We start from the raw sequence: 26,897 nt of genomic DNA, 5'->3' as shown, positions 1-26,897 counted from the left end.
AACCTAAAGAAAAACTAAAAAGCTTTCCTTCTTCAACCGTGGACATTCAAAGATTTTCTTTGGGACACTCTTTGCTAACACCATCCTTACAGATGTACAAGACAATGTGGGTTGGAGCGTCGGCTATGGGCTTACAACAACCGGATCGCAATTTCAATATTGATCTTTTTAGTTGGAACACCATTCTATAGACACAAAAGGTACCCACGGGAGTCCCTTTACCAAAGATGTCTAGAGAGTGTTGGTTGCTACTATAAGGAAATGGATGATACCCTGTTCCAAGTGATCCAAAAAGAACTTTATGAGCTTGACATGGCTGAATATGCTAAAAGCAAAAGTACGAGGATTGATTCCACACCTTCTTTGAGGTTAGTTTTTCTGTGCAGTTTTTTCTTACTAAAAGGCGAAAAATGAATTCAAACTTGGACAAGTCCGACTTGATTCAACTAACTTAGCAACTTGACTTGGTATATCAATTACAATCGCCGATACTTCTATTATAGATCAAATATAGTGTCATTAAACTTGAATGTGTTTTGTAGATCAAATATAGTGTCAACTTGACTTGTCGGCGAATGTGTCGACAAACTATGAAGTGCACCTTAGCGAATGTGTTGTGTATTTTTCCAGGAGCTTTTCGATATCAAAACAACAATTACGCCTCGACTTTCTATGGTTCCATGGTACGTGCCAGATTCATCGCTTACTTTGCCCATTGCAAAGTCCAAACTTCCATTTGCGGCTGTTTATCTTTTTATATTCTACAGGATCGCATGGATAAGGGTAAATGTCCAATGGACCCTTCTAAGGATCAATCAAACAAGAAAAAACAAATTTTTGTTCCGGTCCAAGATAAACTCTTCCTCCAACCACCTACTCCTCAACGACCTACTCGCTCCCAGGTAATCCTATCACCTGGCTCCAATAAATGCTTATGTTGTCCGTTCATTATCATTTCTTTTGAACTGCTTATTTAGTTTATATAGCTTCCGACGCGACCAATTCTCAACAAAGGGAAACGCCCTTTGGACCCTTCTAAGCAAAGCAACAAAGAAATAGGCTCCCAAGATAGGCTCAATCTTCAACCGCCTCTTGGCTTTTCGGCATTTCTTGCTTCTGACTATTGTATTTATTTCCCCACTTACGTTCTTTTTGTTTATTACCATTTACTGCTTTATTCATATCCTTCTGGTCCACATTTTTTAAAAAATTATGACTACCATTTACTGCTTTATTCATATCTAATTTATTCCTCTTTCTCCCCATCCGTCTACTTAAGAGAACAACCCTTTTCTCCGACAAAGAGGTAGAACTAACAAAAGCAATACTAGGATAGCGTGCTCGAAGGGAAAGAGAAAGGATCACTAAAGAGAAAGGCATCTCAAACTTCGCCAACCGAGGTGTACAAGCACTCATGCGTCCTGTCATTAGCCACCAGCTGATAGGTTCAGCATTAAATGCCTCTCCTTCACTTCCACGAACTCCATCTAAATCTAACGGGCGACGAGCACAAAGTACTACAGTTACACCTCATGCAACACCATGCAGACGCCTTTCTTCTTCTGAGTCTCTTCAGAAATCTCGATCGTTCCTTAATCCTGTTAGGTTGTTTACGCTCCCCGAAGAACATGTCGCATCAAGTGCCCATGTTGATTCAATAAATCAAAACAATGAGATCTTCGTGCCAACGCAGACTCACCAAAATGCAAAGTTAGTACGGGGTTCAATGCACCTTTCTCTTGGTTCTTCCTGGTTTACATTTAAAAAAAAACTATAATATTCTTCTACATTCTTCGCGGTCAAGAAAAGTCGCATGTCTACTACCTCATCATTAGTCCATACAATACCACTTTCGTCAAATGCGCTTCTTCACTTCGCATCATCATCAACTACCCGAAATTCACGGTATACTTCTTCACATTTATTAAAACAAGAATACAAAAAAATTAGCTCCTTTGTCTAAATAATTCTTTCCTCATACAGACCACAACCATTTGGAGATCCTGCACAGTACTGTGAGGATATTCACCGTAATGGTTTTGACCGTCCAATTTCTGCTAATAATGTTGACATCAGTGATGATGAAGACGAAGCTGACAATATTCCTGCTGACCGTCTGATTGAACAAGGAAGACACTCCTTAGGGAGAATGGATGTTCAATGCCCATTTTGTAATGCACTCCATTGGATGGATGAACGGCTAACCAAATCATCATTATCACATCCTCGATTTGGGACTTGCTGTTTGCAAGGGAAAGTCAAATTGCCTCCACTACGACCATTACCACCAGCTCTTAAAGCTCTATATGATGGAAATGATCGCAAGTCAAAGTCATTTCGCAAGTACATGAGGCAATACAATCAAGCTTTTGATTTACGAACCTTGGAGGAAATGAGCGTGTGTTTACCGGACGAGGTCCACGGCCTTTTACTATCCATGGTCAGCTGCGTCATAGGACTGGAGCTCTAATTCCTGACTCTGGGCAGCATCCAACTTACTCTCAACTTTACATATATGATCCCAGTGCTGCATTGGAGTTACGTCAACTTCGTAATCCGGGTTTGAACACAGATGTTCTTAAAATCATTCATGAAACTATGCTCCAGTATAATCATTTCTCTGCTATTTTCCGCCATGCATACGATGTTCTTAGATCTGCCTCTCTTGACCATGGTGATAACTTCAACATCCCTGCATATTTGCATTACAGTACTACTAGAGACAGACGTCGTTACAATTTGCCAACCGCAGATGAGATTGCTGTCATTTTACCTGGGGATGGCAGCGAACGGGGAAGCATGCAAGATATTGTCATCTATCCTAAAGGAGGGCAAGAATTCATGCAAATCAGTGAATGTCATCCAGCTTACTTGCCTTTGCATTATGTGCTAATGTTTCCTTCAGGAGATCTTGGGTGGTCACCTGATATGAGACGTTCAAACAGTTTAACTGCAGCTGCCACTAATGACCGATTGACACAGATGGATTTCTATTCTTATCGGTTGTTTGAACGCCCTGGAGAATATTCTGCAATCTTGCAAGGGCACAAACTGTTCCAAGAGTTTGTGGTTGATGGGTGGGCAGTGACTGAACAAAACAAAATGAGATATTATAGGCAACAACAAGACAAGCTTCGGGCCGAACTTTATCAAGGTATCACTGATGTCGCAGCTGAAGCTTTCGACCCAAACCAAATAGGAAGACGAGTGGTCTTACCAGCATCTTGTGTCGGCAGCCCAAGGCACATGTTCGAAATTTTTCAAGATTCCATGGCTGTCACAGCCCGAATTTCTAAACAATTAAAATAATGATTATTTGAAATATAAATATCTCAAACATCACTATATTCAATTGTCTAAAAACCCAGGCTATGACGGGGTGATACAACACATGTCAAAACCTAAAACCCACATCACAACCGGGATCAACTTAACAACAAAAAAAAACTCCAAATTCCTCAACTATCACTTTATTAAAAAACTTTCTTCCATCCCAATATAAACATAAACAAACTTTAAGAATAATGGTCTTCAACATTGTATTTCATGTCATATGAAAATGTAACCTACGCTATTACATCCTTCCAAAAGATCATACCTAATAAACTAAACTCCCAGATCTCCAAAGTGAGAATCCCAATCACACGCCCGCGATTCCATCGCTTCCACCTATGTTCCCAAGAACACACCCACGTTGCCAAAACAAAGCAAACATGGGTCAGCAAATTGAATTTGCTGGTATGAGTAGACTAACTACATATAAACATTATCATACTTTAATTATCCAAACAATCACTTTTTATTATCCCATAACTTAATCATTCACAGCTTGGAAGACAGGTAGTTCCGTCATTCTAACCGGCATAATTTCTTCCCAAGCAAGACTTCCATTATATAACTCATTATAATAACTCGTTTTAATATATGACTTAATAATTGAATTACAACTTACCGATATCCATCACAGTATAAGGGGTAGGACCGTCCTGCCTGACAAAATGTTATTAAGTCCTACCCTCCTGCAAAGAAAGTTAGAACTTCTAACATTTGTTAATATCCTACAGGTATTCAAAAGTAAACCCAAGCACACTCGCCCAATCAACTTAATTTCTCTTATTAATTAATCAATTACTTTTCTTATACACATATTTCACAACCTATGTACCTTAGGTCATTCCCGCCACATTCAAGGAATACCCAACCTTACATTCCCAATACACTCAAGGAATACAACTAACCCATGGCAAGGCTTATACCTTAGTTCCTCTCTAGGGTAGTCCAAACAATCTGGTCATTCATGGCACATTCAATGAATACCCGGGTCATTCATGGCACATTCAATGAATACCCATAGATAATGCTAACGGGTCATTTATGGCACATTCAATAAATGCCCACCTAACCTATGACATCAACAGTCATAAAACTAAATTCTAAAAATTTAGACGTGGAGAGTTCTAAAAGAGTGCGGTAAATTTATTTACGCATTATTGAACTTTATTTTATATATCATTTAAGATAACGAATGCGTATCTTGATTCCTGTATTTTTGATTTACGCGTTATTAATCTTATGGATGTCTAAGTGTCAACGTTGTATATCCTAAAATACTGCACAATCACATATTAGTTAATACACATACACACGTATATATAGAGGTCTTAGCCTAAAGTCAAGTATGCTAATAGCCCTAGACCTATCCAAATAGCCCAAATCATAATCCGGGTTAAAAGTCAACTCTTGTCAACGGTCAAAGTCAACTATGGTCAAAGTCAAAGGTGCATGGCTCAAAGTCAACACATCATGGTCAAAGTCAAAGTCAAAGTCAACCCATCATGGTCAAAGTCAAAGGTCGATGGTCAAAGTCAACGGTGCATGGCTCATGGGCTCATGGCTAAGGTCATGGTTCGGACCCAACTGGCCAAGCCCAAACCTTAGAACCCGAAAGTCTAAAAGTTGAAAGACCCATGTAGATCTATTTTAAGTCCAATGGACTGGCCCCAAGCAATATTAGAAACGGACCAAAACATTAACCGAAGTTCGGCCCGAAAATTAAACTGAAACCGGCCCAATCAAAACTAAAGTGAGCTGGCCCCATCAACTAATAAAATCGGCCCATAGAAACAAATCAAATTAGGCCCAACTAATCACAACTGAAACCGGGCCCAAGGAAAGCAAATAGAATTTGGCCCAAAGAACAAAACTAGGTTATGGCCCAAATAGCAAGTGGATTCGGCCCAAGGCCCAACCACAACTACTGATTAACTTCTGATCATCTTCTTCCTCCAAAGAAATCCACCACCAAAGAGCTTCGCCGCCAGCCACCCTTCATCTCCTCCTCAAGTCGGTTCGACTCCCCATAACAACCCAAACCACTTTTACAAAAGCCAAAATCCTAAAATCATTTAAATCCAACTCTTCATCAATCTAGATCTAACACAAAATCGTGACCGCCATTAATGCTTGTTACAAGCTTTTCCCAAGCTTTAACAAAGACCCCATAACACCCATCTAAACCACTCAATCACCCAAATCAAAACAAACAAAAAAACAACATACAACATCTAGATCCAAAATCGACCGAGATTTCGGCGCCATTAATGGAGCTTGGCAGCTCTCATCTATCAATTCTCACACACCTACCGACCCCATTTCAAACTCGACAAACCCTCCGACGGTTCAACCACCAAAACCAATACAACCCACAACAACAAACACAACACTCCACCAACCAAAACAAATCAAATCACCTGCACCTAAAGCAATGAACCCAACGATTTTTTTGTTGTTGTTACGATAATAACTCATACCATACCATAATCACTTTAGAGAGCCAGCAGTTCAAAGATTTGGAGTTTCAAACCTCCATCACTCCATACGGCACCAGGGAACATTGTTCTATTCGACCCATGACGCATAATGAACTAGACAAATACTAAGCTGAGAATTATTGAACAGTAAAGCTTATTTCTTTTTCCATATTCACGCCGAACTAGAAAAAGTAACTACTCACAATAACAGTTTATATGGACAGTAATTTCATAAGTTCTAAACACACCAAAATCATAGTTCTAGTAGTGGTGAGAGATAAAATCTACTCACCGGTATGAACAGCTCCTACGAATTTCTCCGAGTCCGAGCCGTCGCGCTCCACCCTCCAGAAATCCAGCTTTCATCTCTGCCTCCATTTTCATTATTTTATTATTCTCTGAACCCTATTTTCTAGAACAATGTGTTTATATACTTGGGTCCGAAACCCAAGCCCAACACAGACTCGGGCCCAAAACCAAGCCCACGTATCCCGAGTCCAATCCGACGAATTTTTAAAATAAACAATTTATTTAATTAATTAAATAGAAAAATACGTATAAAAACACGGGGTGTTATAATGGCCATCACGCGTTACAATAAGCATCCTGATATATTTCTCACTATGACTGCAAACCCACACTGGGAGGAAGTTATTGATGCATTGTCTACGCACCAAACCGCAACTCATCGGCCTGAGGTGGTGGCCCGTGTCTTTGAACTAAAGCGAAGGGCCTTGATGAAGGAAATTAAAAAAAAAAAGGTGTGCTTGGTAATGCAGTTGCACATGTCTACACCATTGAGTTTCAAAAACGCGGGTTGCCACATATGCATGCACTTATATATCTTCAACATTCTGACAAGATCCGCGTACCTGCTCAGGTTGATCGCATTGTATGTGCAGAGTTTCCTGATCCAGAAGCCGAACCTGATTTGTTTCGGACCGTCCTCACATGTATGGTTCATGGTCCATGTGGACTAAAAAATCCTAACTCTCCGTGCATGGTAAATGGTCAATGCAAGCATCACTACCCCAGGACTTTTGCAGATGTTACCACCATGGATAAAGATGGATATCCTATCTACCGTCGTCGTGACAATGGTAGATCATATATTGTGAGAGGGCATACAGTTGATAATAGGGATGTTGTTCCTTATAATCCTTATCTTTCTAAAATGTTCAACTGCCACATTAATGTCGAAGTTTGTGCTGGGATCCATTGTGTTAAATACATTCACAAGTATATATTTAAAGGGCATGACAGGATAACAATGGTGTACAGTGACTTGGATGAGATCCAACAATACTTGGATGCGAGATACATTGGACCCCCTGAAGCTGTTTGGAGGTTGTTAAGTTTCCATCCGCGAGGAGATTCCCACGGTTATGCGGCTTGGCACTTCATCTCCCCGAATGCACCACGTAGTTTATAAAGCGGATGAATCGATAAATGATATACTATCAAAATTTTGAGCGTCCGAAGTCAACTTTGATTTGCCTTCTTTAAGTGTTGTGCATCGGATCCAAGAGCAAGCAACCTCACTTATCAAGAGTTCCCGGAATACTACGTCTGGAACAAACAATCACAGACTTGGACATACAGGAGACAAAAAGGAAGATTTGCTATTGGTAGAATGTATTTTGCCAGTCCTAACTCCGGTGAGCGATTTTACTTGCGCTTACTTCTCACGGTTGTAAAAGGACCCCATTCATTTGATGATCTGAAGAGGATTGGAAATGGTCCTCCACTTCCAACTTTCAAAGATGCCTGTGTTGCACGTGGACTTCTGGAGGATGATAGTGAATGGGTGCAATGTCTACAAGAGGCTGCAATTATGCAAACTGGATATCATCTTCGCCGACTATTTTGTGTTATTCTCTTAGAGTGCAATCCTTTGCAACCCCATACACTGTGGCATGCTTTCTGGAAAAATATATGTGATGACCTTCCACACAAGCTTCACACACTGTTCAACATTCAAGAACCTACCTGTTTCGACCCCCACCTACGTGGCAAATGTCCATTAGTAGGGGTCTCCACTTTATTCGTTTAATCGACAGGGCTAAAGCCCAATTCGCAATATCATGGATCAATGTACATGCCCATTAACTCATGTGTCTAAGGCTGAACCTTAGCCACATGGCTTGCCACTTATGTACATTAATTTATGTCTAGATTCATTTTCTTATCAATGAGATAATTATCAATTAAGAGTTATGTTCAATTACGATTACTTTAGCTACAAGAAATCTCTACTCTACACATATAAATACAAAACTATTTTTCATAAAGAACTACGTTCTTGAGACTTGATCCCATTGATAATTTGGGTACGTAGGCAACCGCAAGGTCCAGTCTCATCATTCCCCCGATCACCATCATTTTTCTAATTACTTTACTACGTTCTTCGTCTCTTTTATCAACACTTGATGTTTTGATCATATCTGGTCGAAACATAATTGGCGCCGTCTGCGGTTCTTATGCAAAACCGACGATCACGTTCTACAAAAGTTATGACGAATACTCGACGAGCCTAAGTTCTCGATACACTTACTGACGATCATCGCGAATGTGCGGTGCAAGGTCAACCTGGCGATATCGAACTACTCCCTCCTATTCATTTTCAACATCCAATTGCATACGACCCAGCTACCGTTCCACCGAGCGCCAAATTATTCAGCACGAAGTTATTGCCTCTGACGATTCTTCGTCATCTGTTGCAGATAATGTCCGTCATATGTCTCGAGGCATTCTTGTATTGAAAATATTACACTGGCCTTGTTTCATGCTGTCAGACGTCTTAAGCTTATTTCAAAGAAGGAATAGTCGAAATTTATACTTGTCGAATATCCGCTGCGCAAGTTTTTTCTCAACGTCTACGGATAGAGTCGCAGAATGGAAACGTTACCTTAGCGTTTACAACAATGTCTCTGACACTCATACAATTAAACAGAGACAAACTTTGGTTTTGCTAATTACTGATTTTCTTATTGATGATATTCCTATGTCGAAAGCATTACTCGATGAGGAAAACGTCGATCTCTAATTGTCATTACCTCCCGGGGGCGATGATTTGAAATATATATCGGATATATCAGCTAATTGCTAGATTTATACCGATAGTTCGCATAATAAGTTCGCCTCCGGTCTTGTTTGTGTCATCTTGAAGCTGAATGAAGACATAATTGAGAGGTCTCTACATTGGGGATTTGACACGTCAAATAATATGGCCGAGTCCGAAACTGTCATTTGTGGTATACGCACAACTCTTCACCTTGGGGCGACTAAGTTACGATTAATTATTCTAAGTTAGTTGTTAGCCAATTTGAATGATAATATGCGGCTCGCAATGATAGAATGAACGTTTATTTAGACTTCGTTCAACGAATTGCATGAAATTTTATATCTATCATTACTGTACAGTATCCGCGTTATGATGTAAGGCATCCCCGATTCTATCGCGATACTTATCCGTGGAAAATCAAATTCGTCAACTGTTATGACAACACTGGATTAACCACTTATCTTTGTAAGATGATTCCAACGAGCTTGGCGATAATAATGTCTCGGTATCTACCGGCGGCGATCATCGCGATTGACGATGCTAAGGAATTCTGATGAATAAAAACTTTATCCGCAAAGACCTGAAGTCTCAATTCTATCCTTCGTTGTTTGGCGCGAATGAACAATTTACTAGGCCTCGAAGAAATTCATTCGGGACTATGTGAACACCACTCCGGCGAAGTCTCAAGCTCACATAGCAATGACCCAATGGTATTGGTGGCCATACATGCCAAAGGATGTTAAGTGTTTGTCCGAGAAGTGTGTGCCTTGTCAAACACATGATATATGATATGGGTCAACTTCTCGCGACGAAGCGTCATCCAATCCATAAACCTTGGTCATTTGCGAAATGGGGCCTTGACATTGTTGGTTTATTTCCGACAGCCCCTGACAGTGTTCGTTTCTGGCTCGTCGCAACAAATTATTTTACTAAATGTGCGGACAAAATTAACAAGTTGAACGAAAAACCTGAGTTCTAATGTTATAATTTTGTTTCCATCGCAACATTACTATCGCTACGATAAAATCTGGCAAAATTACCACGTTTAATTTTGTCGATCTAAGTTGAACGCTTTTTTCGGCAAACGAAGTCGTTATTATCGCTCACGACAAAAATCTGGCGAAATTACCACGTTTAATTTAAAATCGATCCTAAGATGAACGCTTTTAAACCGCTTAGTCGTCGCTACTATCGCTCACGACAAAATCGGCGAAATTACCGCGTTTAATTTCGTCGGTCTAAGATGAACGCTTTTAAACAAGCGTCGTTACTATCGTTCACGACAAAATCGGCCGAAATTACCACGCGTTAATTTTAAATCGGGTCTAAGTTGAACGCTTTTACGCCGCTTAGTCGTTACTATCACTACAACAAAATATGGCAAAATTACGGCGTTTAATTTAGTCAATCTAAGTTGCACGCTTTTACGCCGCTTAATTCGTTACTATCACTACAACAAAAATCGGCGAAATTACCACGTTTAATTTCGTCAGGTCCTAAGATGAACGCTTTTACGCTTAGTCGTTATTATCACTACAACAAAATCGGCGAAATTACCACGTTTAATTTCGTCGGTCTAAATTGAACAGCTTTTCACTTTCGCTAGTCGCTATTACTATCGCTCACAAAATCGGCGATATTACCACGTTTAATTTCGGCGATCTAAGTTGAACGGCTATTTATTTCGTCAGTATATTATCTATTCACGACAAAATCGGACGAACGTATTACCACATTTAATTTAATCGGTCTAAATTGAACGATTTTACGCTTCGCTTAGTCGGTTACTTTCGGCGCTATGACAACATCGATGAAGTTACCCGTTTAGTTTAAATGGGTTCTCGCGTCGAAGCATTTTTAAATTCAATCTAATTTTGCAAACTTAAAGTTAGCATTGGGGGCGTTTCATTCTATTTCGTGTCATATATATAAACCAACAACATTGTCAGTTTTACACAGGTATGTTATCAGACATCGCAACTATATTCAATTGCCAAAACATACTTTATTTTTATTTTCGTCACAAGAATTTTTAGCTCTATGATATTACATTCACACAATCACATATTCATTGGTTTGGGAAAAGCCAATGGTTCCTTATCAATTTTTTGCTTATACAACTCGTACAACTCTTTCCGTTTCATGCGAAACTATATGACAGCTTAATTATTTTTTCTAAGGCATTGTGCCGATCTTTCTACGAAAAAATTTCCGAGCGAAAATTTTCGACAGTTTCATTATTTTGTCTAAGGCAACGAGACGATCTTTCTGAGTGAATCTTTCCGGCAGCTTCATTGAGCCAATCTTTTTGAGCAAAATTTTCCGAGCGACACTTTCTGAGTAAAACTTTCCGTCAACTTTATTCTTTTTTTTCTAAGGCATTGAGCCGATTTTTCCAGGCGAATCTTTCCGAGTTAAACTTTCCGACAGCGCTATAAGACATTGAGTTGATCTTTCTCAACGAAATTTCTTTCAGCTTCTTTCATTCTTCTACGACATTAATTGACACCTTGTTACGCAAAACTTTTCTCCGTCGACTCTTTGTGAATATATTTTGCTCGTACTACCGCCGTTTCTCCGTGCGGCAAAAAAATTCGCATTACGTTAACTTTCCGAGCGGATTGAAAATTATCTTCACCTTATTTATTTTTTCCAAGGCATTGAGATCATGCGGAGCGAAACTTTTATTCGCGGTCTTTTTGTGAATTTCTTTCTCCCGTCGTACCGCCGTTTCTACCTGCGACGACAAGAATAAACTTTTCGTCAGTCTTTCAGACTTAACCAAATTTTTACGATAACTGATAAAAAAAATATTAACATATCTGTTTCCGACACCGCTTTGTCATATTCTCCGCACTTTTCTCCGTTTTCTTCGTCTTCTTCGACAGACCAAATTTAATTTTTATCGAAACTCAATAATTTAAACTTAATATCCTAGCCGATCCAATTTGAAACTGCTCGATCCTGAGCTAGATTATGTCGCAGCCTCGTGTATTCGCTATATCTGTCACCTTCTTTCCACCTCACCAAATCTACTATCGTCATCGATTTTTACTATTCTCGATTATCTTTTGCCTGTATAATACAGTCGTTTCTACCTGTGGCACAAAGCACAAACATACAAAAACTTTTTGTCAGATCAGTTCTTCATACCAAACAAGTCTAACAATATTGAGAGCAAACAGGAAACACCTCGAGCGATAAAAAAGCGTGCCGAAAATTTTCGAGAGATCGGTGATCGTGTTCTTCTGGTTGTATCTATAAAAAAACGATTTTTTTTTTCTCGTTATATGTGAGGAAGGGTTCACTTACATAAGTTAAAAAGTACCCGCATACGAATTGACTGGTCAACATTCAAACATACAAAAGCAGCAATAACAACATCAGCCATATTAACATATGAACCAACTTATAAGTGTTGTTTTTTTTTTATTCTTTTTTTAATACGTACTCAAAAGCTTGTACACACAACACCCTGTCATCCATCTTTCATTCATTAACACATTAAACATCCCAACAACTTTGATACGTGGTATTTGCATCGGTTGATTTATCAACTACAGCTTCCAATTATCATCGGTAGAGAAAGTTCAATTTGCATCTTCAAACGAATCCCACTAATTGATAAACAGAGTAAATATGCTGGCACAATATCAATCGATCAAATTGTTCTACTAACCTTTTCCTTTTCGTTATCTGTGCATAAACGTCTCTACCAATTTGAAACTTGATTTCCAATTTCTCGTGGCATGCTGCCTTGCCACGCCATATCATGCATCCTTGTATATCTTTCTTTTTACGTCTACTATTTTGCATATGGAGATTAGCTAGCACTTATATAATATTTCTTAGATCTAGTTTTACATTGCTGGTTGGATTCTTATCTAATCCGAATTCTTATCTATTCTGAATTCTAATCCGACTTCTTCTCTCATCCGAACACTTTGAGTCCAATTCGTATTTCACTTCCTTTTATTATTATTATTACTAAACTACCCCTACGTTTAATTTTCAACGGTATAATCCAAGTATCGCTATTCCGTTGGCACGCATCGTCGAATTTAAATTTATTATTATTATTCGTGGCTGTTGATGCAGTTTTTCAGCAATCAATTTCGTTCGAAAATTTTTCTTGTGCATTTTCAGCCATTTTTAACTACAATACATCCCGTGATATCGTTAGTTTGACATTATTTAGTTTCCGATAATTCCGCGATATTTTTTTAACAGATCAATTTTTGAATTATTTCTTTTCGCCGCGACGCCGTTATACATTCCGCTCATTTTTTTCTTCTTTGCCATATGAACTTTGTTCGCATGCCAAAGAGGGGCGTTTCGACCCCACCTCGTGGCAAATGTCCATTAGTAGGGGTCTCCACTTTATTCGTTTAATCGACGGGGCTAAAGCCCAATTAAAAATATCATGGATCAATGTACATGCCCATTAACTCATGTGTCTAAAATGAACCTTAGCCACATGGCTTGCCACTTATGTACATTAATTTATGTCTAGATTCATTTTCTTATCAATGAGATAATTATCAATTAAGAGTTATGTTCAATTACGATTACTTTAGCTACAAGAAATCTCTACTCTACACATATAAATACAAAACTATTTTTCATAAAGAACTACGTTCTTGAGACTTGATCCCATTGATAATTTGGGTACGTAGGCAACCGCAAGGTCCAGTCTCATCATTCCCCCGATCACCATCATTTTTCTAATTACTTTACTACGTTCTTCGTCTCTTTTATCAACACTTGATGTTTTGATCATATCTGGTCGAAACACTACCCCTGCTGAAGTGCAAGATTACGGTTTGTTTCTCTTAAATGAGATTCTAATAGAGTCAGGTAAATCACTAGCTAATTTCCCTCCGATGTCGATGCCTCTGTTAACTACCGGATGGAACTTAGGCTTTGCAAATTGTCTCATATATGACCAGCGGCAATTTCAGTTTGACCCTCAAAATGAAAAAGCACATAGCAACGAGGGGTACTCCTTAATCTCGAGCAAGAATTCTCGTATAAAGCGGTGATAGATTCGGTTTCCAAAGATGAAGGGAAACTATTTTTTTTGAATGGAGCAGCGGGAACAGGCAAAACTTTTGTCTACAACACAATCGCTGCTACATGTCGTGCTGAGGGACATATTGTTATTATGGTTGCTTCATCTGGAATAGCTTCATTACTGTTGGCAGGTGGTCGTACGGCTCACTCAACTTTTCGTATCCCAATAGATATTCTTGATACCTCTGTTTGTGGGTTCAGTAAGAATTCAATACATACCGAATTATTCAGGGAAGCTAAACTTATTATTTGGGATGAAGTCCCAATGCAAAACAAGTTTTGTGTGGAGGCAGTTGATCGGACACTCCGGGATACTCGCGACAATAATAAACCTTTCGGTGGAATAACAGTGGTGCTTGGTGGTGATTTCCGTCAATGTCTTCCAGTTATACCCAAAGGGGTCCGGGAACAGATTGTGCGTGCTTCCTTGCGCTCTTCCTTCCTCTGGAATCACATTCATGTTCTAACTCTTGCCCAAAACATGCGATTGGAAAATGGAAACTCTGCAAATATTGCGTTTGCAAATTTCTTAATGGAGGTACCAAACTTTGCATTTTCCTTTCTACTATTTTTCTTCATTCTAATATTCATTTGCATCCTTCTGTGTACTATTTTTTATTAAGTACTAATATCATTACTATTTTCTCCTTGCCACGCTTTTTAGATAGGAACCGACCCAAGCGAGGCGGTTGAACTACCCTCCACAATTCGACGATGTGCAAATCTTCAAGATCTTATTTCTACTACATATCCTCGGCTTGATCAAGCTTCCATTGTTACACCTGAATATTTAAGCGAAGCGCGCAATTTTATCGGCCTTGAATGATGATGTCAACGACATTAATGCAACTTTTAAATATGTTCCCGGGGAAAACACTATCTTTCTAGCTACAGACAAGATGACGAGGCGAGGATGCAACCAATCCGGTAATATTAATCAATACCCAAATGAGTACCTAAACTCACTTGGCCCGATTTGGTCTGCCACCGTTTCGTCTCAACCTTAAAGTTGGTTGTCCTATAATGTTGTTGCGAAATATTGCTCCCAAAGATGGATTATGCAATGGAACCAGCTTGATGGTGGTCCAATGTCGACCACATGTTCTTTTTGCAAGAATTTTAAGCGGTGAAAAGGCGGTGATCATGCATTTATTCAAGGATATCTTTGTCGCCCGTCGTCTTCGATTTTCCTTTCCATATGACAAGAAGACAATTTCCTATCGTGTTGCTTATTCAATGACTATAAATAAGTCACAAGGACAATCGATGAAATATGTGGGAATTGACCTTCATGAAGTTTTCAGTCATGGTCAATTATATGTTGCCCTATCAAGGTGCACTTCTTCGACGAGAATCGATTCTCTGCTCCCTCCAAATTCGGAAATCATACCCCAAACTTTGTATACCCGAAGTCTTACTATAATTAAGTAAGTTCTTTTCCCATTTACTTTGAGTAGTTTCTCATTGACTTCATGGTCATCAAATTTATAGATTTGTATTGGCTCGACTTGGTTAATGTGCTTCATTCTATTTATGTAGTTCTGCGACTTGGAGTGTATTTCCATTTTGTCCGTTTACGTCTTTGGAGACTTCATTCGCACGCACCTTGGTTAGTGACTTTTTCTTCTATACATCAGTTTAGCTTCATTACGCACCTTCATTCTATTTAACCTTACATTAGTTGAATTTTTTCTTCTATACAAATCTATTTTTCATTTCCTACTTAGTGGTTATGTCGTTTTATGCTCTTTAAAACTTAAAGATCTATGTTGAGCGAAGAAACTTTGATTCTCATATCTATGCTTATCCGGGTGTGTTCCTTCCCTTTTCTATGTTGAAGTGCCCTTTTTTATGTTCTTGACTTACTGTTCTTATTTGTCATTCTTTTATTATTGCGGGTTTGACTGTGCAAGATCTTTGAGCAAAAAAAAATGGAATTTTGGGAGCCTTTCTCATTAGGAAATTTTCCTTTTGGAGATTTATGGTTTTTTTTCATCGAAAGTGGTGAAGTTTTGAATTCTCGGATGATGGAATTTTTCTTTATTTTTGGTACTTGAAACTTTTATCTTTGCTAGGAATCAATATGTAGTTTGATACCGCTAGGAGTCAATATGTAGTTTGTTTATTTCTTGTTGTTTCTACTTTTCTCGATGGAGATTATGATATCCCAAGGTTCACTTTGATTTTTTTTGTTGCGGTGAATTTATGATTCGAGTTCACCGTGTTTTCATCAAATAATGAGATTTTCCTTGATATGCGCCTAAAGCATAATACTAGCATCGATGTGATTTCATAAGCTTTACAGGACTTGAGCTTTTACAGGAGGCTTGTGAGTTGTGTCATGCCTAGGAGAAGAAAACCAGGATAGCTATTAAGAAGTTTTTTCCTCATTCACAGCTCTATGAAACCGCTACTCAGGCATCACTCCATTTGAGTGTTTCATGAATCAGGACTTGTAGAAGCTAGGGATCTTGTGGAAACGGGGAAAGTTTGGTTGGCTGAGGTATTTTTTTTTTGTGTTTCATCCTCTCTGAGCCAATTCGACAATTTTGAACCTAAAGAAAAAACTAAGAAGCTTTCCTTCTTCAACTGGTGGACATTCAGCATTTTCTTTGGGACACTCTTTGCTAACACCATCCTTCTGTATGTACAAGACAATGTGGGTTGGAGCGTCGGCTATGGGCTTACAACAGCTGAACTGGCAATTTTGATATTGATCTTTTTAGTTGGAACACCATTCTATAGACACAAGGTACCCACAGGGAGTCCCTTTACCAGTATGTCTAGAGTGTTGGTTGCTGCTATAAGGAAATGGAGGATACCTGTTCCAAGTTATCCAAAAGAACTTTATGAGCTTGACATGGCTAAATATGCTAAAAAGCGAAGTCTGAGGATTGATTCCACACCTTCTTTGAGGTTAGTTTTTCTACAAATGTTTTTTTACTAATGGATAACATACCGAACATAATAAAAAAAAGCAAATGAATTCAAACTTGGACAAGTCCGACTTGATTCAACTAACTTAGCAACTTGACTTAGTATATCAATTACACCGGTCGATACTTCTATTATAGATCAAATATAGTGTCACTAGACTTGTCCAAGATTTAAACTCAACTCAAAGTCTCAAACCTGGTTGAACTTCTGAGGCTTTCAAATGTTCACTTACAATGCATTATCCACGCAGATTCTAAACAAAGTTTCTTTATTAAAACCGGTTCATCGCGATCCATGGATGCTAAATCACGGTAACCCAAGTCAGGAGACAACACAAATGATATGCATGCTTCCAATAGCTCAGGTTAACACCCTTTTTGTCAAGCAAGGTACAACTCTTGCCAGAGGTATAAACAACTTCCAAATCCCTCCAGCCAGCTTAAGTGGATTAAGTGGCGTTAACAATGCTTATATCTGTGGTTTTATATGACCGTTTCTTTGTAAAGATCATGCGGAAATGGACTAAAAATCCGAGAGGGATAACACTTCTTCAAAGAATGGGAATGGGATTCATTTTTCACATTTTAGTCATGGTAACTGCATCTCTTACAGAAATGAGGAGGCTTGGTGTGGCTAAAGATCATGGTGTTATGGTAAATGGCGGGGAGAGTTCCTCTTAGTATCTTCATATTACTCCCTCAATTTGTGCTTATGGGGGTAGTTGGCGCATTTCTAGCGATTCTTGATTGAATTCTTCTGACCAAGCACCTTAAAAGCATGAAAAGTCTAGGGACTTCCCCGTAGAGATTTCCTTTTTGTTTTATTAGATAGATTGGTGAATGCTCGCGTTACGCTCTGGGAATTGTTTAAGGGAATGCTTAATGGGCTTACACTTTGTCGGCCATTGCATTTTCCATACCGGCAAGTATGCTCTTTCCATATACCCACATTTCATGGTTTCCATTTTCTTTTTCCTTTTTAAGCATCACTTTTTAGTGCTACCAACACAATAATTTAACTGCTCATTGCTTCTATTTGAGTGCGGGTGTAGGTTCTTGGTTCCATCCATCGAGAGGTTGCAAATTGCTGCGGTAATTACCATTTATATATTGACTTTTCTCCTTCTTATATACCCCTTGGTTTCTTTTTCTGTGATACATATCTGTTGGGTGGATGAGACATCTATTGTTCTTCCTTACCAACTATCTTCTTTGGTACCATAATATTTTTTTCTGAATTTTCTTTGAAAACTAAGGTCTCATCGTCAATGCAAAAGATTGTCCATTTATTATCTTTTACGTGCGACTCTTGCATTAACCGAGTTTTTTAACTAAAAACATAATGTAATGAGTAGATCCGGTATTTATAGTGTCCGTAATTTTTTATGTCTTTGAGTGTTGATAATGTAATTTTTCTTTCATTAGGTACCTTGCAATGGTTCTATATCATCTTTGGAGACATGGCGGGAGCAATAATCACAGCTCAAAGAACTTATCATAAATGACCGCAGACCTCGGATTGGACCACCCGATATCGCTCACATGTACCAATTAATCATCAATCCCCATAATAATAGTTGTAGAAGGAAAACTCCTCCATAAAGCAAAGACACAAAAGAGCTTTGATTCCTTATTTAACGTTGTATACTAGCTTTCAGATTATTGTTGGCTTGTGTATATGTGTCAACTGAATAACTGGTTTCATTGTTACAGCTATGGCAATATGGCTCTCTTCTATCTTGGTCTAAACCAAACGGGCTAAGCTCTAAGGCATATGCCCGGACATTGCTCCCACAAAGTTTATCATGTGGTCCCTCGATCATCCGGCGTGGGTGCAACTTTCATAAATGTAGCTATGATGTACAAGGACATAGGAAAGATGCATACAACTCTTCGTTATTTGCAAGAAGCCTTAAAAAGAATGAGCCTTCTTGGTGAGGAGCATATTCGGACATTTGTATGCAATCATGCTTTGGCCATGCTATCGGCATATTTATGGTTTTAATCAAGTGGTGAAGTTTTGAATTCTTGGATGATGTAATTTTCTTTATTTATGGTTTTGGCACTTTGTTTATGTAGTCCGAAAAATGAACTTCGATGATGAGAAGCAAAGGTTGAAAGCGAGAAAGAGAAGGCTGGAACAACAAGTTAAAGCCATGACTTCTCAAAAAGCTTCATGCCTCACCCTTACGCCATTCCAACCGCATTTGCTCCTCAAGCTCAAGCACTGGCAACAAGCCGATGCCATTCATCGGCTACCACTGGAGTTTCCATGTGGCAAGTCATGCCACTGCAGCAGCTTGATACCTCCGCGGGATCATGTTCTTTGCCCCTCGGGTTGCTTAAAATGGCATTCTTCAATGACTATGTTAATTGTTATCCAGGTGGGATGTTAATTGTTGACTATGTTAATTGTTTAAAGTCAAATACTTGATTAGTGGATGATGACTGCTATTAAAAATGGTTGAACTCCTATTTTAGTTTTGGGTTTATGTGGATCATTTGTAAATGCTAATAAGGAGATTTTGACTTGATTATTGGGTATTGACATCTTTTGGAATTTTTCAGCAAAAAAGGACATCTTTTGGAACCATCTGCAACTAATTTGTTCTTGAGTGGTTTTGGAGTAGGCGAGTAGTCCGATACTCGGATGTGTTGCTCCCTTTCTATCTCCTCGTTTTAGGACCATCTTCATTTGTATATTTTGGCATAGAGCAGTCCGACATATGTCCTATAGTCACAAAGTTTCGTATAAACTTCACTTCACAAACATCGAGAAATGTTTTTATTCCCATATGAACATTATTTTGCTTCACATAACCTTTTGCTGCTTGGTACATAACCTTTTGTTGTTTGTGATGACTTGGTACATAGTTCATGAACAATGGAGATCAAGTAATAATGGCGGTGAATGCATATGCATTTGAATTTGCTAAACCGAATATGTAAACCTTCTTTGACAGTCTTACATTTGTCTCCACGTCAAAGCCTTTAAAAACATGATTTTATAAGATTGCAAAGAGCATCTACAGTCCAGACTCCAAACAACGAGAATCAAATAGAATGTAAATGTATTATGAAACACCTAAACCAAAACATTTTATTCGAAAAGCAATTGCACCTTATCTGTTAGGAACTGATCACTCAAGTCACCTCTGCTTATTCTTCTTTTTCTTTCGATAATCAAGTTACCAAGTAATGTTTTGGTGTAAATATGTACATGGGCATGCAAAGGTACTAGGTAGCGTGCGTTGAAGGCATGGCGAGTTGTTCAGTGCCGTACGGCACGGGCAAACCCTAGTAATAGTATAATACATAGAGAATTTTTCCAGTAACATCAGGGAATCAAATTAAGAAGTAGAGAACATGTCCTTGAAAACAAGCCCAAAGGAAATGGAGTTGTTTTCATTTCTCATGTCATTTTGAATACATAAAAAAGCAATGATATGGAGATATGGATCTCTCCTCCATTTAGAATGCATTTGCCAAGAGTCGTTGGATAGCGTAAACGAATCTCAGTATAGAATCAGCTGTCAATTCAACCCAAAAACAAATGCAAAATCCGAGTCATTTTCTTCCCATTTGTTCACATTATTTTTCCCTCCATACTATCAAACACAGATCAACAATCAATGCGAGACTGTTTCATTAATTTGTTTGATTGAACTACTAGCTTTAATAATCTTTATAGTTGTTCCTACAATCAAAGCTATTGGATTTGCAATACATAATTCCTACATGGTAACAAATTTTATGATTTTTGTATAAGGATTGGGGTGTTCACTGTTCAACATTGAGGTATAAGCCAAAACAAAATGTATTTCTAGGATTGGGGTATTCACCATTCAACATTGACGTCAATACATATGACAAACTAATAGTATAAAATTCCCATAATTGATTTATGGGTGTTAGTTTGGTAGAGCGTGTAAGAAATATCATAATGTAAATTTGTAACAAGCATAAAGCTTCTCATATTTTTCACCCGTTCAGTAGCTTCAAGTCTAAACACAAGATTAGACTTAAAAAATAAACTTTCTTCATATTAGCATAAATAACACCATATTACATTCCTCTAGCTAGCATAATTGATACTTTTACTTATGTACATAAACCCAAGATTAACAGATGCAAAACAAAGAATTGGAATAATAGAGGAGCATGAGATGTCACGTGCAGTTAAAGAATGTTCTCAAACGGGAATTTATTAACTCATTTATAGTTGCTTGGCACCAAGGATCAAAATATCGAATTTGGTGAATATATCAGTTAACCTCAAAACCGATATATATTGGATATATCCAGTTTTTTTGTGACCAGTCAAAATTTTGTTTTGTATGTCGATATATAAAAAATATCGACGATTATATCGGAAATATCGATAATATATCAGTCAAAGTCAACAATACTTGGTCAAAATCAACAATATCAGTCAAAGTCAACAATTTATATCAAATATATAGTATATATCGTTATATCTAAAATTTCGATATATATTGGGAAAAAAAAATTCAATATTCGGTAGATATATATCGGATATATCAATGTCGGTGTACCAAAAAACGCGATATATATATATATCAACGATATATCAGATATATCGACGATATTTTGTTCCTTGCTTGGCACACATGTCTATCCTAGAATGCTTTCATCCTTCTCAGAGCATCTTGAAGATGAGGTGGTTCAATAGCAAAAGTGATGCAGGGAGCCAGTTTTTCTTCCCATTCCTATAATAGGTGAAATATAAAATGTAATTAGCCAATGCAAATAATGCAAGTGGAGTAATAGGATATTTACTTAAGTAAGAAATATTTCTTACATTATATTGTTCAACATTAAAGTCAATACTTTTGACGAATAATATAATGTAAGAAATATAAAATTTGCATCATTGATTTATGGGTAGTAGTTTGGTAGAGTGTCTAAGAAATATCAGAATGTAAATTTGTGACAAACATAAAGCTTGAAATTGTTGAAAGAGATGGGAAAGAAGACGCGGGCTAAAGTGTCTTTTCATTTTGTATTTTTCCTTAAATTTATGAGTGTTTCTACAGCAACTCACACTTTTGAACCGAATTTGTGAACACATTGACGTGGCAAGTAGAAAGACCTTGGTTTTCAATACTTCTTTGACCAATATACACGCACCCCTGCCTGATGAGTGCCACGTCAGTGTGTTCACAAATTCGGTTCAAAAGATTCGGTTGCTATAGAATTTTGGTAAATTTATTTGGTTCTCTTGATCAATGTCCAGCCATGTCACAACCAAACAAAATACAGTTTTCTTCACTTTTTGGGACGAGTTGCTTCTATCTAACGGTTTACAATCATATGTGCTCTTTGGCGAGGAGTGATTGATCTCTCGTCAGGACTCATACATTAAAGAACTGTACTATCATGTATTTGGAATTTTTGATACAATGTGCTCTCATTTTCACCATTAACAATAAAGCATTTAAATACCTCGTATAGTTTCATGTAGGGTATATATGAACCAAAATCAATAAGAACTTATTTCCCCGTGGTCCACAAACATGTGATCCATGTCATCACATGTGAGATTTTCCATCTAAACAGTACACATAAACCCATTATTAAAGTGAGGTACAAAGTAGTTGGGAAAATTGGTATCATTTCAGTTCTTTCTTTAATCTTTTTCACACACCAAGAGAATGTGACTTTGGTTTATTCTCAACCCTACTACAATTGATTTTGGTGCATGTTGTGTGTCTGTGTGCATATAAATTAGTATATATCACGCAATAAGTTCCCTTTAGGCGCACAATTATAATTTCATATTTAGATGAACTTTGACTAAGGACATTCCGTATACCTAATCCCTTACTTATAGTCAATTAACTAGTGTCATTATTGCTCAACAGTCACAAACTGGAGCGTATGGTGCTCTCTTGCGTATGTCTTCTTCACTTCTATGATATAACAATAAATATTACAGAAGTTCTCTAGATTAATTATGACCCTAGCTATGGGGAAATTTATTGGTGTAAACATAGTACAAAATATCACGATATATCTCGATATATATCGAAAAATTAGAAATGAGCATCGAAATATTGCGATATGTAATTAGATAAATACAAATACAAATATCGACGATATTTATGGATATATCGTGATATTTCGACGATACAGTGGGTATATCGTGGGTATGCCTGCTTCTTGCTGATTTTAATAAGTTTGAAGCTGATATTCGTGGTGAATTTGGTATTGGTTCTGCTGCTCAATTTGGTTATGCTGATTTAAGGTTTGTGGAGGTGTGTTTTTTTTTTTGTTTTTTTCAAAAATGTTTCGCTATAGACTTTGTTTTTTTTGTAGTGGATGTTATATTGTTCTGTTTCTTGGTTTTGTAGGAAGGCTGTTCATGTGAATGAGAACTTTAGGTAACTGTTCTAAACTTCCAATTGTTATTGAAATTTCATTATTTTTAATTTGTTTGTTATTTGTTGTTAGATGCCTGTTTGTCTGTGGTATTAAGCATATAATTAAGATGTGTTTGTAGCTTCACTTCTCTGTTTGGCCTAAAGGTTGATAATGTTAATACTCAATAGGCCACATTTTTCGTCTTCATCATGAGATTACCCAAGTCTGAATTTTTCAGTGACAAATCGATGCAAAACCACTAGAAGTTAGAGAATTTATAGGAGATGATTATTTTGTTATGATTGTTATCGATACTCCTTGATTAAATTTAGTTCCAGATTGAGATATGAGTCCTAGTCTAATTGGAATGCTACCATCGAATGTCTTGTTGCGAAAATGGCTGGGCAAATTGTTCCCATTCTACGTGCTTGATTTTAATAAAAAGGAACCTGTTAAAGTCTAAGCTGGATAGCAGTTCTTGATGCTAATTTGTCATATTACAATTTTCCAATACGGGCGGGCGAACTTCACATCTGCTGATATGAGATAATCTGATTTCAGTGGCTCAACATTCAATGGAGAATATATGAAGAAGGCTGTTGCTTTTAAGGCAAATTTTATAGGTATAGCTTCTTGCAGTTTAAACTCTGAATTCCAATTTGTATCATCTAATTAATCCTTTAGAACCTTACACCACTTCACTTTTCGCGAGCTCTCTCTTTTTCAAAATTCTTGTGTGATAGATAAGATTTCCCACTCTTCATATGCTTATGACTTCATCTCATATTGACTGAAAGAAATCTATCATATGCATCATTTTCAAATAAATTGCCACTTGGTTGAACTGTGGAGAACATGCATAGAGACCAGTCTTGTTTTGATTACTTGCTGCCGGAGGATCTTGATTTCCATTACCTGTTAAGATGGTAAACTAAATAATCACTTCAACAAATCAATCTCCTTGTCTTTCTTTGAATTATTTTATCATTGTGGCATTTGTTAGTTGTCTCTTGTTTATTGTGAGATCCTTAATGTTTTCACGTCTGTTGTAATCTCACAGGTGCAGATTTGAGTGACACACTTATGGATAGAATGGTAATGCTTGTAATCTTTGGTAGTATGAATCATAGTACAAAATAACAACCTCTATTGAAGGATGTAAAATCCTGGCTTCAACCAAAGGGCTGCAATATGTTGTAGATTGCCTGATCAAGATGATGGATGCGGTTTATGGCAGTGATGGGGAGGATATTAGTGGGAGCATGGTTTTGGCAAGTGATATGATGTAATTGAACACGTCCTGACAACTGATGAAGTGGATTGGAGTTGTGTTGGTCGTCTCCTGAAGACGTTAGAGTGTTGGATAAACTTTATAGGCGAGGCATCTATGGACATCAGGGTCGCAGGCCTTCATGCTCTCATCATGGATTCAATCACAATAGAAGATATAATAGATGCGCTATATGATTGAACGCTCAGTGCAAGTGCAACAAGTATTGTAATATGTAGAAAAAAAATTCAAGATTTATTGTTAAAGAATGAAAAGTCAATGTAATATGTAGGAATTATGAGGTGTATTTTTGAGTATTAGAGAGTAATTTATATTAAAAGTATGATCTGAGGGGAATAATATATTTATATATATTATGCACGGTCCAACACCTAATCGAGAAAACTCATGGAAGATCGTTATAACATAATACCTTTGTCTAGAACGAGGTGATAACCTCCGGGACTCATGATAGATCGTTACAACATAACACCTTGTCTAGAACGAGGTGACAACCCCAAGACATGCACAATAACGGGCAATAACGCCAACGTGAGGCGTGTTAGTTAAAGTCGTAAGATCGGTCATTATAAATAAATACATCGCCTAAAAGCTCATTTATTCTCATTAAGACAGGGGACTTGAGCACGACAGAGGAAAGGGGAAGCAAAGGGTACTTACCTATAAAACGCAGGAGAAGAACAACGTCCCGACTTAATTCAAGTTCATCACAAAATCTTGATATGTAGGCGATTTCGTCCCAAAAGCGAGCTTCGATCAAAACTTCGACCCATCACAATCTTCTCCATTATTCACACTTGTAAGGACTGATCAAATTCAACCTTTATAATGACCACATTCAAAGAAAATATAGATATTTATCGATATTTGTCGATATATCGCGATATATCTACGATATTTGCAGTCAGAAATACCCACACATAGTCTGTGGATATTTGTCGATATTTATCGATATATCTCGATATATCCACGATATTTACAGATGTCCAAATGTAATATATCCCCACACAGGATGATATATCCACGATACATATCCATAAATCAGAGATCGATATTTTGCCATATCCCGATATTTTGTACTATGGGTGTAAGTACATTATTTTGAATTTAGATGGAAGCTCACTTTTCAAATAACAATGTAGTGTGTGGCGGGGCTTTTAGTTGGACGTGTTCTGTTGCTCTCCCTGTTATATCTGTCTTTACAGTATGGAGGAAGTTTGATATTTTACTAGAATGTGTTGGTTTATTTTGTAGGCATACAATATTTTGTTGATCCGTTCTTCTCATTTTTTTCACCGGTTCCATAGCATCGAGTCTAAACACAAGTGTACACTTAAACATAAACTTTCTTCAGATTAGTATAAATACCATATTACATTACTCTAGCATAATTGATACTTTTACTTTTGTTCATAAACCCAAGATTAACAGATGCGAAACAAAGAATTGAAATAATAGAGGAGCATGAGATGTCACGTGCAGTTAAAGAATGTTCTCAAACGGGAATTTAAAAACTCTCTTATAGTTGCTTAGCATGTCTATTGCAGGATGTTTTCATCCTTCTCAGAGCATTTTGAAGACGAGGTGGTTCAAATGTTCAATAGCAAAAGTGATGCGGAGCCAGTTTTTCTCCCCTTTCTTATAATAGGTGGAATAGAAAATGTAATTAGCCAATACAAATAAGGCATGCAGGTTGAGTAATAGGATATTTACTCAAGGAGTAAGCCACAATCAGAAAATTAGTCTAGAGGACTTAGTTATAAATATTTAGTAGTCCTAAGACTCTTCTTAAATTTGTTTAGAATTTAATACCCCAATTTGACCAGAATATGGAACTAACCACTATTATCCAACTTTACCAAGAATAGACGCGAAAATATCCTCACTTGAAACAAACATAACCGACTATCTACCGAAAGTAATATAGTGGGATACAAAATAAAAAAAATTAAATTTCACACAAAAAAATTCACTTATAACTACCCATTATTCACATTTAAAAATGCATATAATGAAAAGAGGGCATCTAGGGTGCATCGAGTGTATGAGTCTTTAGGAATGAGAGCCACCAAGGACAATACTTCTTTGCTGCAATACACCAGTACTTGTGCCTATATGAGTGGCCCAGATGCTATACGCTGAGTACACCCTGCGCAGACTAGCTTTTCGGTAATGAAAAAACTAAAAATATTATGTCTCCAATATTTTGTGGAGGCATTTGACATTAGTCGTTAAGTCTAAATTCCAAACCACTAGACATTAAACCCAAAATCTTTATAAACTAGACCCTAAGCCTAAACCCTAAACCTTAAGACACTAAACCCTAACCCCTATAAACT

General features: G+C 37.6%; 2 protein-coding genes, 1 long non-coding RNA gene and 1 pseudogene across 3 annotated transcripts; all 4 read left to right on the top strand.

Moving 5' to 3' along the window:
- Positions 1-632: 632 nt before the first annotated feature.
- LOC147505301 (uncharacterized) lies at positions 633-1,257 on the top strand. Its single transcript, XR_015221180.1, has 3 exons — positions 633-683; positions 768-902; positions 987-1,257. It is a non-coding gene; the product is annotated as an uncharacterized LOC147505301 (long non-coding RNA).
- A 556-nt stretch (positions 1,258-1,813) lies between these two features.
- Positions 1,814-7,242, top strand: LOC147505300 (uncharacterized). The gene is made up of 4 exons (XM_086605510.1): positions 1,814-1,905; positions 1,984-2,440; positions 2,488-3,154; positions 6,590-7,242. The coding sequence occupies exons 1-4, from the start codon at positions 1,814-1,816 to the stop codon at positions 7,240-7,242; spliced, it is 1,869 nt and encodes a 622-aa protein (XP_086461636.1).
- A 6,796-nt stretch (positions 7,243-14,038) lies between these two features.
- LOC147505299 (protein NRT1/ PTR FAMILY 5.2-like) lies at positions 14,039-17,634 on the top strand (annotated as a pseudogene).
- Positions 17,635-18,970: 1,336 nt separating this feature from the next.
- LOC147505298 (uncharacterized) lies at positions 18,971-24,880 on the top strand. Its single transcript, XM_086605509.1, has 5 exons — positions 18,971-19,160; positions 23,040-23,151; positions 23,258-23,287; positions 23,829-23,890; positions 24,328-24,880. Exons 1-5 carry the CDS (start codon positions 18,971-18,973, stop codon positions 24,405-24,407), a joined length of 474 nt encoding a protein of 157 aa, XP_086461635.1. The 3' UTR covers positions 24,408-24,880.
- Positions 24,881-26,897: the final 2,017 nt, after the last annotated feature.

This window comes from Coptis chinensis, chromosome 4, assembly GCF_015680905.1.
Source record: "Coptis chinensis isolate HL-2020 chromosome 4, ASM1568090v1, whole genome shotgun sequence".
Lineage (NCBI taxonomy): Eukaryota > Viridiplantae > Streptophyta > Magnoliopsida > Ranunculales > Ranunculaceae > Coptis > Coptis chinensis.
The sequence above is the reverse complement of the archived record's forward strand: the minus strand, read 5'-3'. Positions and strand labels throughout refer to the sequence as shown.

Excerpts from the sequence above, each read along its gene's own strand:
- LOC147505300 (XM_086605510.1), top strand. The coding sequence starts at position 1,814 with ATGTCTACTACCTCATCATTAGTCCATACAATACCACTTTCGTCAAAT. Across the intron at positions 1,906-1,983 it reads TCAACTACCCGAAATTCACG|ACCACAACCATTTGGAGATC; the intron begins GTATACTTCTTC and ends TTCCTCATACAG. Across the intron at positions 2,441-2,487 it reads ACGGCCTTTTACTATCCATG|CATCCAACTTACTCTCAACT; the intron begins GTCAGCTGCGTC and ends GACTCTGGGCAG.
- LOC147505298 (XM_086605509.1), top strand. The coding sequence starts at position 18,971 with ATGAACTTCGATGATGAGAAGCAAAGGTTGAAAGCGAGAAAGAGAAGG. Across the intron at positions 23,152-23,257 it reads TTTGGTTATGCTGATTTAAG|GAAGGCTGTTCATGTGAATG; the intron begins GTTTGTGGAGGT and ends TTGGTTTTGTAG. Across the intron at positions 23,891-24,327 it reads TTTTAAGGCAAATTTTATAG|GTGCAGATTTGAGTGACACA; the intron begins GTATAGCTTCTT and ends GTAATCTCACAG.